The sequence below is a fragment of the Diplotaxodon limnothrissa genome, linkage group LG18 (assembly GCF_057381915.1).
Source record: "Diplotaxodon limnothrissa isolate DT_005_m linkage group LG18, D_limnothrissa_male_GT1.1, whole genome shotgun sequence".
NCBI classification, from domain to species: Eukaryota; Metazoa; Chordata; class Actinopteri; order Cichliformes; family Cichlidae; genus Diplotaxodon; species Diplotaxodon limnothrissa.
In genome coordinates this window covers 9,601,015-9,613,965 of record NC_140613.1, presented here as the reverse complement: position 1 = coordinate 9,613,965, position 12,951 = coordinate 9,601,015, and the positions used below count along the sequence as shown (strand labels likewise).

The 12,951-nt window shown below is 39.9% G+C and overlaps 1 protein-coding gene across 1 annotated transcript in view; it reads right to left on the bottom strand.

Annotated features, from left to right (window-relative positions):
- The window catches only part of st6galnac3 (ST6 (alpha-N-acetyl-neuraminyl-2,3-beta-galactosyl-1,3)-N-acetylgalactosaminide alpha-2,6-sialyltransferase 3), a 109,780-nt gene that overhangs the window by 55,140 nt on the left and 41,689 nt on the right, over window positions 1-12,951 (bottom strand). Inside the window, exon 3 of the mRNA XM_085377614.1 lies at window positions 11,437-11,846. Coding sequence (XP_085233740.1) covers window positions 11,437-11,846 — 410 coding nt within the window. The remainder of the gene's footprint in view (window positions 1-11,436; window positions 11,847-12,951) is intronic.

Sequence of the window (12,951 nt, the reverse complement as noted above, 5' to 3'; positions counted from 1 at the left end):
AGCAATTCTCAGCTTTTAAGTCTGTCACACTTCAAAGCTTCTGTGTGCTGGAAGTATTTTGTCAAAGCCACAATGCATTGAGGCAGCAACAAAGAGGAGAACCACATCTGTAAGGTGAAATTCTAGTTACTTATTTATCACAGATCTTCTATGTAATAATCTGACTGACAAGAACAGGTTACACAATACTGTCTGCAAATTAAGCTTTTGTTGTTGTCAAGACACCAAAATAAATATGTGGTAGCTTTAAGACATTAACAAGATGAAAGAGCGCATTTGAAGTCAATACAATTAGTTTATCATCAGGAATACCCTAAAAACAGTCAGAAAATGTGTTTTGAGTCATTAATATTTACATGAAGAAATGTGCACAATGGTTGATTAAATCCATTCTTGAGATTAAAAAAAAAAAGAAAAAAAGATGCAGACGATGAACAGAAAGGTGCTGAATATAGACATGTTTACTCCCATAGATATTATAATATAGCCTATTATTATGTCAAGCCCCGGTTTCGAGTGTGCCGATCTGTCTCAAAAAAACCTCCCATCCAAATGTTTTTGGATGACATGGAGTGAAAATCTGTTAGCTAACACTAGCAAGCTTGGTTAGTGAGCTGCAAGGATAAACTGTCTCAGTGTATCAGACAGGGAACAACTAGAACTATCAATGACAAAAACAAAAAACCCAACTCTTCCTAAATGCAAAATGTTATGTTCATAATAAAATAAGTTACCGAACTTGTAACTTTTTTTGTCCATTCCTCATACCAAGGCTGCTAGCTTGTGGTTGGCTCTGAGCACAGGATAGCTTTAGCTACTTTTTCCTTTGTTAGCTTTTTAAAAATATCTATGTCCAGCTCAGTGGGGCCGATTTCTATCCTATTTGGTCTGTAGTTAAAAGCATTTTCGTAGAAGGTTCCTCTTTGATCATATTGAGGAACCTTCTACGCTAGCAATGTTTTAGCATGTGGCTCTGAGTGGAAGCAACTATTTACCTGCACCACTGTGTGCATGCTGCCCATTTGCAAAATGCAATTTGCAAAATGGACCAGCTGTCAGTCTGACATGACACTGACAGCTGGTCATACTGCAGAGCAGAAACACTGGAGAACAACTTGTTCCAATTCATGGCAGGTCTATTTAAAAGGATGAGTTATTTAAAAAGGCTTTATTCAATCATAATCAACTTTTTGGTGATTATTATTATTATTATTATTATTATTATTATTATTATTATTATTATTATTATTAGACTTTCATTCTATAAAATTGTTTTCAATTATGTTTTCTAGAAGACTAACTGGTTAAAATCATTTGTGTCTTTGTAAACTGTACTAACTTTGACTCTATTGACTGTATTGAGTTTGAACCATCTTAGTGCACACATTTTATGACGCTGCTCTTTAATAATTAGAATAATAGCAATTACATTGATTAAGCCACACCAGGTTCTAGGATGTTTTCTATCGGGTTAACCAATGAAATGAAATGAAAGCAGCTACAGCCAACAGCAGACACAGAATGGCACTTTGTCGCAAAGTTTTCAGGACGATCGGCTGTATTAATCAAGAATGTAAAATGAGATCTTTGCAGTTGCAGTCCAACCACAGGTTTGGGGATTGATAAAGTTGAAACTAGAGCCAAAACTCAGATCAACTGTGCCAAAGATATCCTCCCAAAAAAATCTAGCTCTCTCACAGACAAATGGAAGACTAAATTCCAGTTTTATTTGAGTGTTTACATACATGAGAGCTGGAGAGGTTTTTCTATTTTTATTAAACAAAAATCTTCCTTAAAGCCCAGAAAATCCCCATGAATGTCTTACCAGTTTTTTCTCTATTGAAAAAAGTCAGGTGTTTCTAATTGACAAAACGGCTTGTCGGTAAAGAGCTGTTCGCATTGAGAATCTCGTAGACTGTGATTATAACACAGAAGAGAAGCTGTTGAACTTAATGGTGTTTCATTTGAAACTATTTTGGGATGAGTAAGTGCAGACTGCCAGGGGCACTCACACCAATGTGAAGTGGACGGCTGGAGATTTTGAAGCATGGCTGCACAGCTATGACATTCACACTAATAAAAACAGATTAAAATATAATTCTCAACATATATTTGGAGGCACACGAGAGTGGAGCATCTGCTATTAAGTTCATCTGTGACCAGAGTGACTCATTCCTGAAGATGAACTGCAGATGAATCATCCATTTTTGATTCTTGTGCCTGAGGCATTAACAACATCTTCTTGTCAGCTTTGTGTCAAACTTCTGACTTCATGTTTGTTGAAATCAATTCTGACAAATGTTACAGCTGAACTTATACGATCCCCATTTGACCAGTTTGAATCGTTGGTATTGATTGACCACCCTGAGCATTGCTTGTGTTCATCTGAAGCCCAAAGTAAGAAACCGAAGTCCCGTGATTGGAGATTTTACCATTAGTGTCCTTCCTTTTCTTATAGTAGCAGGAGCTGGAGCCAGATCGGACTCTCAAAGACTCTAATTTCATGATTGGGGATTACTTTAACATTTTAACTGGAGTACACAAAAATAAATGAGCTATAACTAAATGACACCTGTGTTCTCTTGAAATTAATGGTCACCTTTGGAGTTTTTGACCATGGGCCATGAGTTAGATTAATGTTTTGATTAGAAGGTACCTAAACAGTTTCTATCCCCTGCACTAATATGCGGACTAATGACCAGCACAAGCTGAGACAAACATTTCTGCCAAGTGCACCTGCAAATACAAATGAATACCAGCCCCTTACTTCTAGAGTAAAGCCTGCACAGAGATAACAGGTAATTTTTAATCTTTTACCTTGCATGATTTATTGCAAGAGGAGAGAAATAAGAACTGCATTAAAGTAATCAGTGAAATTATAATTAAAGCTTATTTATGAAGTTTTTTTTTTTTACCTCTGGTAATGTTTAATAAGCAGATCCATGTAATGAATATTGCGCTCTGATTGTTTGCCTGATGAAGACCCAGCAGAGTCAAAATGTTGCTTCTTGTCAGTCAGATGAAATTTATAAGAAACCTGTAATTTTCTACTTTTTATTGAGTTCATTGCACCCTAGCTGGCCTTAATATGTATACGCCATCTCGTTTTGCTGATTTTAATCTTGTGTTCCTCCGTGAACAAAAACACAATTCCATTTTTCTTACAAAGAAAATCAAATCAGGTCAGTTTGGAAGTGGTTTATGAAAGGATATGGATCTCCAGGCATCGGCAGGGGTTTGTCAGTCGTCACATGCAGCCTCTTCAAATCTTCATGACAGAAAGCTCAGGAAGGAACAGATCTCAAATGTTGCCTTTTCTCTAAGGCTACGTTCACACTGCAGGCGAAAGCGCAGACGAAAGCGCATCAAATCCGATTTTTTTTTTTACCCTATGCGACCCATATCCGATCAGTGTGAACGGCACAAATCCGATATTTTCAAATCCGATCTGGGTCACTTTCGTATGTGGTACTGAATCCGATACATATCCGATGTTTCAGAAAGCGACTGCTGTGTGAATGGTCAAGTCGCATTAAATCCGTCTTTTACGTCACTGACACAACAGACGCCAATTATCAGCGCCCGAGAAGACATCGCGAACGCTTCCTGGCCATCCGGTGAAACTGCTGGGAAGACAACGTTGGAGAAACGTTAACATTTTATTTGTACTGCATAACCTGCAGATTCTGACAGAAATCTGCAACTATCCTTTGAAGCACCGCTCCTCTAAGACAGCAATAAGGATAATTATTAGGTTATCTACATTATTATGTAAATAACTAAATAACTTAAAGCAAAAATTGGGAAACATGAAGTCCGAAGTCTTTATATTAAGGGCCATCAGTCAAACAATATTGTTTGCTCTGGGTCTAAACCGAGCGCGCTGTGTGTGACGTCTTCTTTTGCGCATGCGGGCCGCTTTGAGCGTTCACACTAGAGCGCGTTTGCTGTCGCATTTTATTTGTAGTGTGAACAAGCAGACAAAAAAATCGGATTTGATCAAAAAATCGGAATTGAGCATTAAGACCTGCAGTGTGAATGTAGCCTAAGTCCCAAATAGTACTTATTTGCAAGATCTTGCATGAACACAGCCTGTCTATTAAGATTTTCTTCCCTGGAGCCACCTTTTCTGGATAGCATTCCTAAGTTGCTGTAAAAACTATCTGAATATCGATTTTCTGAAAGTTACCGAGGCACGGCTCATCTACTATGACAACAAAAGGATGTAGAATTTGTTATGCTATAATCCTGCTGCATCAAAACTTAGCTGCAACTCTATCGACTATCAACTCTATGCAACTCTGAGATTCAGTAACATCAGCATCACTGACTCACTGCAGTATGACCGTTATTTCTTATTTTCAAATCTTATTAAGACGGAAATAAAATTGCCTGTATTCACTTGCCTTTTTTTTTTTAAATCCCACTCTGGACTGATGATAAGTAGATGACCTACTGTGCTTCAAAATTTTAAAACCGTCTTTCTTCTATAGAGTGGGATGAAAGACTTTTTGTGGGGAAGACTGAACAACAAAAAAATTACAGCAGAGCACACGAACAAAGAGAAGCAGTGAAGTGTACATGCGGGGGTCCCTGATTGGCAGATTAGGAACAGGTGTGGAAGAAACCTCAGGCGAGCCTGATGAGGGAGGGCCAGAAAATTATAAAGGAGAGGAAAACCATCAAAGTAAGAAAGTAAAACTGACAGAAGCACAAGAATCAATCATCACAGAGAAGCTTTATTCAGCTGCTCCCTCACTCAGAAGGGGTCGTCACAGTGGATGGCCCCACATGTTTTATTTAGACGGTTTTTAAGCCCTTCCTGATGCACCCTTCAAGGGATTTGTATTTCGACCCGGTCTCGAGCCAGGGATCTTTTGTTAGTTAGATAAATGTATAACTTGAACGTAAACTCAATAAAACTTCCAAACCATGATTTCCTCTTGTGCTCGTCTGATTGTAAGAGTTGTGGTTTAAGGTTTAGGAGTGTCACAGAAGATTTTCTGATTTCAAAATGTGCTGTGGCAGTCTAAAGTTTGAGAATGGCTGTTTCTACTCTATTCAAAAGCATCTTAACAAGTGTCCTGTGGGTGGTTAACAAGTTTTAAGTCAGCCAACACTGCAGTATTTTTCAAACAGAAAGAACACATATGTGTATTGCAAATTGCTTTAATTATAGTTTGACTGAAAAACAACAATAAAAAACTGTATCTGTAGTCTGTCTCTGAGTAACCTCAAAGTTTTCTTGTACTTTACAAAAAAAACAGTTACAGGTGTGAAAAACGTGCAAATTGCATCAACTGAACTAATCAAATGAAAGCAATTGTTTTGTTTTTTAAAGTAAGTAAAATTATCAAAAGTCAAGTTGTAATGTTGTAGGAAGATTGTAACCAAGGTTTTATATCTATTTCATAGGTTACCGTGGAAAACCTTTCACTGTACGACTTTCCATCACATCTAGTTTGATTTCGTGTGTGTGTGTGTCAACAACTTGGAAAAGACTGACAGTTTAAAACAGCACTGCAATGAATTTCTAATTCAAGGAGTTTACATTCTGAATTCTACTTCAAAGAAATTAGGAGTCACATATAGTTCTTACACACACACTGGACATTCTGGACATTGTTTTCACTTCATCACTTAAATCACTTTAAGCATATTTGCACTGCACAAGACATAATGTGGATTGCACAACACTGGTCACTATATTCTTCATTTCCAGTTAATACTTGTACAGCTGCTGTTATTGTGTGTGTGTGTGTGTGTGTGTATGTATATATATATATATATATATATATATATATATATATATATATATATATTTCTTCATACATTCTTATATAGTTCTATACTGTGTATTGTGTATTTTGTTGTACAGTTATTTTATTTTCAACTTTAATTTATATATTTTATCTTATTCTTTCCCAGTTAAATTTACCCTTCATTCTAATTTGTGTTGTACAGTTATTTCATTTTTAACCTTAACTTTTTATATTTTATTCCTTCCTAGTTAAATTTACACTTAATTTTTCGTATTTATTTCCTATCTTATTCATAGCCTTTTCCTCTTTTTTTTTTCTTTAGGTCACGAGCAGTTGTCTAAGCATTTCACTGCATATCGTACTGTGTATGACTGTGTACGTGACAAATAAAATTAAAAAAAAATTTGAATTTGAATTAAAAAAGGTCAACAAAACATCCAATGCAGTTCTGAAAAATGTAACAATTACTGGATTATTGATTGTTATTATTTAAGAAAGTTGTTGGTTGCATTTCTGTTGTCACACAAGATCCCCGGTTCGATCTGGGGGTAAAACACAAATTTCCTTTGGGTATGATTCAGGAAGGGCATCGGGGTAAAAACCACCAAATTAAACATGCAGAGCTACCTGCTGTGGGGACTTCTTCTGAATGAAGGAGCAGTCAACAGTAGCTGTTGTCTTCATACAGACAGCTCAACCTTCTGACACCTAAGGTCGAGTTCCTGCACACTCACCAGATGCTGGTTTGACAAGCTCGAGCACAACAATTCAGAAAGACATCTTGGGATTTCACTATGTCAAGGCTGATGAGCATTAACTATAATTTTTATAGTGACTTTAAATTGTACTGGCAGCCAACACAGGCCAACACTGCTGTAATGTGCTCCATTATCTTTCTACTTGTTAGAAAAAAATAGCTGCAGCATTTTTAACCATTGAAGACATTATATAAAACTGATAATGTGTTACTTTTTTTTTTTTTAAGTCAGATTAGCATTTTAAAAAGCTGAAATGTGTCTGATCTTTAAGATGTTTCACAGCTAAAACAAATACAGTTGTGACTGTACATATTTAAATCAGGTCTATAAAGCAGTCACTCACAAATGGCAGTAGAGCTGCCAAGTAAGACGTCTTCTTGCCATCAGGAGGAGCTTGGCCTTCAAAGATGGCTGTGGCCCATGCTGCTCCCAGCGATCAAACCACCAAGCCACCTGGGTGCAGTGCACCACCCACTCTGCCACCTGAGCCAAGTCTGCAGCATTAGGCAATAAAGACTCACAGGAAGAAAGAACATTGCTCACACTATCATAAACAGAAGGGTGGTGACACACTTGTGAAAACTCACACATTCGTTTCACAATCTACTTCCGCACACATTTGAACAGAAACACACGGTGGTGCCATGAAGGAGCAGCTGGCCGGGAAGCAGAGACCCAGGTCACGCAGGCCTAGGTGGCAGTGCTATAAAGTGACAGTGTGATTAAAGTCCTGTGTCGTCGTCAGGCCCGTTATCTACTGCCGCTAACAGGCCAGTGCCGATACGCTCCGACAGCCGGCGACTGCAGCTCAGGAGGTGTTGCTGATAACACCCAGCCTCAGCTCGTGCAACTTCCAGCCGCAGTGCGCAATTATGAATCATATGTTTAAGTGGCTGTCAAATACATTCACGTGCAGGACTGTTCATTATCATGGCTCCAGATAGAAGCTGGATTGGCCATTTCCTGTTTATCGCTTTTAGATTATCATCATTACCTCTTAGTTCTCAGAAGAGGATGGATGAGGAGAGAGACACGGAGGACACTAATGGTCTTGACTTGATTTGAACCCAAGACGTCATCATGCCATTAGACTTGAGACAAACAGATACTTTTCTGTGAGAAGATTTTTAAATGTATTAATATGTACTCACTTGTCTTTTGTGTCAATAATTGGATTAAAATGAAGCTCTCTCAGAATGTTCCACATCTCAGCACATCCTAAAAGAACAAATTTGTTTATTTTTTTCCCCCAAACATTTATATTTGTTCGCTCTCTGATGCATTGCTGCTTCACCACAATCCATTTGTACTCTCTTTCAAGCTGTGAGCAGCTCTTTGAATTTTCTTTGAGGAACACGTTCTGCGACAATAGACAATCGACTCTATCCTCAATCCAGTCCACATGTCAACGTGTACGGCATGGATACTAGAAAAGCTGAATCTTCCAGTGTGACACCTCACTACAGAAAAATTCATTTTTATTTTTCTTTCTAAAGTTTAACTGAATATTTACTCAGTAACATAAGGGGTTGATAATGATTTGCCACCTGGGATCGTGGCTCAAGAGTTGGGAGTTCGCCTTGTAATCGGAAGGTTGCCGGTTCGAGCCCCGGCTTGGACAGTCTCGGTCGTTGTGTCCTTGGGCAAGACACTTCACCCGTTGCCTACTGGTGGTGGTCAGAGGGCCCGGTGGCGCCAGTGTCCGGCAGCCTCGCCTCTGTCAGTGCGCCCCAGGGTGGCTGTGGCTACATTGTAGCTTGCCATCACCAGTGTGTGAATGTGTGTGTGAATGGGTGGATGACAGGTTGTGTAAAGCGCTTTGGGGTCCTTAGGGACTAGAAAAGCGCTATACAAATACAGGCCATTTACCATTTACCTGGTGAGTTATTGTTAGACTGACAACTGATTTTGACTTCTGCAGTGAATCTTGGCCGCCGTGAGTGGTCGCCATCATTACCATCATTAATGCTTCTGCATGGTTTTTTTATGTGTTAATTACCTTGTGCTCATGTCACAGTGTTTTATACCAGCCACTATGTCTTTGTACTTTCCATCACAATCATTCTAATAGTTTCAGCAATCTCCCCCTTAGGACTTTGCTGACATCTGTGAGTCCTTATGTTGAGGCTATGGCTTTTATATCGAGGCAATCCTCTGACTGATGCATTCAAAAACTGTGGCAAAAAATAACACTAAATTCATAGGAGGAATCCACAGTACACAATCTCAATCACAATAGGTGTGGGCTGCATTGAGAAAATGTGTCACATTTCCATGGATGTGCTAGTCAGGCCCAAAAATGCAGCCAACAGAGTGCCTGCAGTCACCTGATCCACAACAATGCATCCAGGTTGCTGCTGTCTGAGGGCTGAATTATTTTGCTGAAAAAATAGCCCTAATCTAGGAGTGATTCGTCTTTTCTGAAGCATAAAACATTTGGTGTCCTGGACGTTGTGAGCCCGGAGGCTGTAGTGTATACCATGAGATTTTAAAAGCTTAGCTTAAAGGTGTGCTACACATGAATAGTGCTAATAAAAGCTTTACTGTTGTAGAATGACAAGTAGATGGTTTAAGGACTTGAGTCTGTTTAACAAACAAGGGAAACGACTTTGCAGCATGCTGAAGAAGAAGAGGAGCCTCAGTTAGCATATATCTGCGAGGCTCAGATACAGAAACAACATTAAAGAGGGTCTATACGTCCTAACTTAACTATAACAGAGAAACAGTATACACTTAGTAAATAAGGGGGCCCAACAACTTTAGAAGATTTTGAATTTCTCATCTACACTTCGCATATAAACAGAGTCTGCTCAGCTTTAGCACATCGTTGGTTTCCTAATATCTTCTTATGTTTATCAAAAGAAAGACCTAAACAAAGACAAAAGCAGGAGCACAACCAGCAAAAAGTGAGTGTTAATAAAGCCAATAAGGAAAGACTACAGTCTGACTGCAGTCCAGATAAATACAAACACATCAGAAAATGCATGGAACAACAAACAGACAAACTGATAGAGGGAGAGACAGGATTAGGAAGGCAGAGAGATGATGGATGAAACTAATGAGGGCGGGGCACAAAAGACAAACAGGGAAGATAAGCATCAAAGACGCGGGAAAAAACTAAACTAAAGAACGTGGCGCATTATGCCAGGCGCTGTCTCACACTGTGATCCTGGTCGTGACGTAGTCTGCACCTCCTTTTGACCTGCTCCTGACTTAAATCAGCTTAATTGAGGTGGTCTTCACTGTAGCTCCATTTAGATTATCATAACCGCTTTTCTAATTACCCCACAGTTTAATTTCCTCTGTCCAGAGATGACTGAGCTTCCTGACAGGCTGAGAGACAGTTACACGGTTGGCTGGCTAATCAGTCAGCGCTGACGCCTCTCTCCCCTTGATCAAGTAAGCAAGTCGAAGCTGGGACGGCACGTCTCCTAGGCTGCTTGCGGCAATCTGGATAATTAGAGTTGTGTTCGATCAGTGTTCCATCTTTGCCAAGCTGATGATTATCCCCGCATGCAGAAAGCAGTGACAGTAAACCAGCAAACACAGACACGCACAAATTACAAGGTAACGGCAGACAAGCTGCTGTGGTATTTTAAGAGTTATAATATTGCTGTAGACATTAATAAATGTAGTTTGCATGGATAAGGGAAGGAAAGGACCATGTTTTTTAATAGATATTTCATGTCTGAGTGAAATAAAGAATTTCAGAGCAGTGCCTTAGTGTATTATTTCAACATAACGGCAATTATCCCCTTCGCTACCTGTGATTACATTAAAATACTGAAATAAGTGCAGCAAAGTTTGAGGCAAGCACAAAAAAAATGATCGAAAAACATACAGACGAACCTCTCAGTGCTCATCACGTTTTCATTTGACGGGGTTCTTGTTACACATTGAGTTTGGTCTGTGATACCAATCAGCAACGACTGAAGTGCTGCATCTCACCCAGGAGCATTATGTTGCGTAATGAGATTCTTCTCCCCGAACATCCCTCCCTAATCCCACGCTTCTATCTGTGCTTTGTGGGCCTTCGCAACAGCTGAGCCAAGATGAACATGGATGCTCTACATGAAATTCAGTGTTAACCCTGCCATCATGAATAACGGCGAGACAATGGAGCCGAAATGGAATGGATGCTACGCCCATTACCAAACACGTTAATCCTCTTAAGAAGTTAAGGCAGGTCTTGATGACATGTGGGCAAGGCAGAGGTATAAAGCGCTGCAGAAATGAGCAGAGACTAATCTGAGAAATTAGGTTCATCCTAAACAAAAGCAGGCCTCGAGCTTTGATCCCATTTTCATTAACCTGCAATTCTCTCTGGGGAATTGACAGGGAAAAAAAATAACCAGGTGAGCCTCTCTTTAAGTTGCGGTTTGCAGTTTTAACACAGGTTGTAGTAAAATATCCCTAAAAACTTTAACTGATCTGCAACTTAAATCAATTCACTGCTTTTCAGAATGTGCCAAGACGCTGTCGGAGAAGTTGTGAGACCAGCTGTGTCTGGGGGTGCTTAGAAAGACTGCCAGAATCATGCTACCTCATTAACCAGATTTCTCCCAGACCAGCATTTGGCTGATGCCTATAACCCAGGCACAGCACACTTCTAAGGCGCTGTGTAAGAGCTCATTTTTCAAAAAATGGCCCCCAGTGCCATGCAGAGCCTCTTTAGAGGCAAAGTTAAGAAACTCACTTTGATGAAGCCTCGTGAGAGGGAAGATTTGAGACGAGAAAAGCACAGAGCAATGAACAGACCATCAGTACTGATAAGACCAATATTATAGCAACAAACAGAGGGGTAGATGTCAAAGTGCTGAGCAGCAAATCTGTCAGAGTGAAAAAGTGGAGGTCTGCTGTGGAATTCAGTGATGCTGTGCCAAAAACAAAAACAGGGCAACTGCAGTTTGACTCACCTGTCTCTTCCAGTCTCCTTCTTAAAGACCATGTCGCAGTGGTTCATCCTGTCCTCTGTGGTGACAAAGATGCGGGCATGAGGGTAGTTTTCCGATGCCTGCCGCAGCATGTTGTACACAATGCCTTTCCCGTCTTTCCTCATGTTCCGGAGCGGCCCCCACACAACGTAGACCGTGTCGTTGGCCTGGCCGAAGAAGTACTGGGGCTTCTGCAGCAGCAGGGGAACGCTGGTATGAGAGACGACCCTCAGAGTCGTGCGTTGGCCCACATCGTTCTCAAACCCCCGTGTGGGTGCGTTGTTCATCCGCCAGATGCAGGGAGACCGATCTATCTGCGGGCCGGCACCCTGGCCCAACATCTGACCAGAGCTGGACACGATGCTGCACAGTTCGCAGTTCAGCTTCAAGGGCTGGAGGAGAGGAAGCAAGTCCATTAGAACTTTAAGGGCACTTGCAGAGCACCTGTCAAGGCTACTTAGTTTTTGCTTCCAAATTTAGACTTCCAGCCTCTCCTATCACACATTTTCATAGCAAGGACCAAAGACCAAAATGAATCAACAATGATTATGGCTAATGAAGGTAACAGACAAATAAGAAGCACCTGTGATCTATATCTTACGTATTTTCAAAGGGCATGCAGCTGAATTAGTGCATTTCAACTACTAAAAACAGCACAGTCCATAAGATCATTGTGAAACAACACATACGCTGTCCATGGTCCTGAAATGAATCCAGTTCAGTTTATCTAATATTTCACTGTTTATTAGAGTGTAATAAAACTTTATTGAGGAAAAATGTGTTTTTAAAATGTATTAACATAAATAATTTGATCAGAACAAAAACAAACAGCACCATAAAACTACCAAACCAATTCAAAACATCAAAATAAAATATGGGCTGCTATTAAGACTTTGTATTCCTGACATCCATCCAAGGCCTGATTATTTTCAGGATAGGGTTCAAAGTCAATGCCGCCATCTTGTCATTTTCTTCATTCTTCAGTCATTTGGCTTTGAACCCCACTGTGCACGCTGTGAAATTTGTGCCGCAGAAGCCACGTTTAAAAGAACCCAACACCAAAAATTGAATTTTGTTGCCACTGCTATTATCACTGGCGTGGCTCCTTTAGGTTTGAGGTTCCAGGTTCATTTACCTTGTGCAAATCTTAGGTTAAGAATCAATTTTAACGGTAACATAGGAAAGCCTGAACATTTTTAACTTCCAAAGAAGTTAAAGAAAGTTTGTTTAGGCCTGCATTGTTGTCTGATTTGTGTGAGTTAAATAATCTAAGAACGCTCAGCAACTTTCATCAGTTTCTATCAGTGCAAGTTCAGCAGGACTGTGGAACAGTTCATAAAATAAAGCCACAAGAAAGCAAGATAATTAGAACAGCCAGCAAGCAGAAAGGAAATTTATCACAGTGCGAAATACTGCAGCGCTTTATCACCGGCTTCTATTGCTGGAGAACAAGGTCTTTACATGCACCATCACCAGGAAGACACGAATACATGAAAA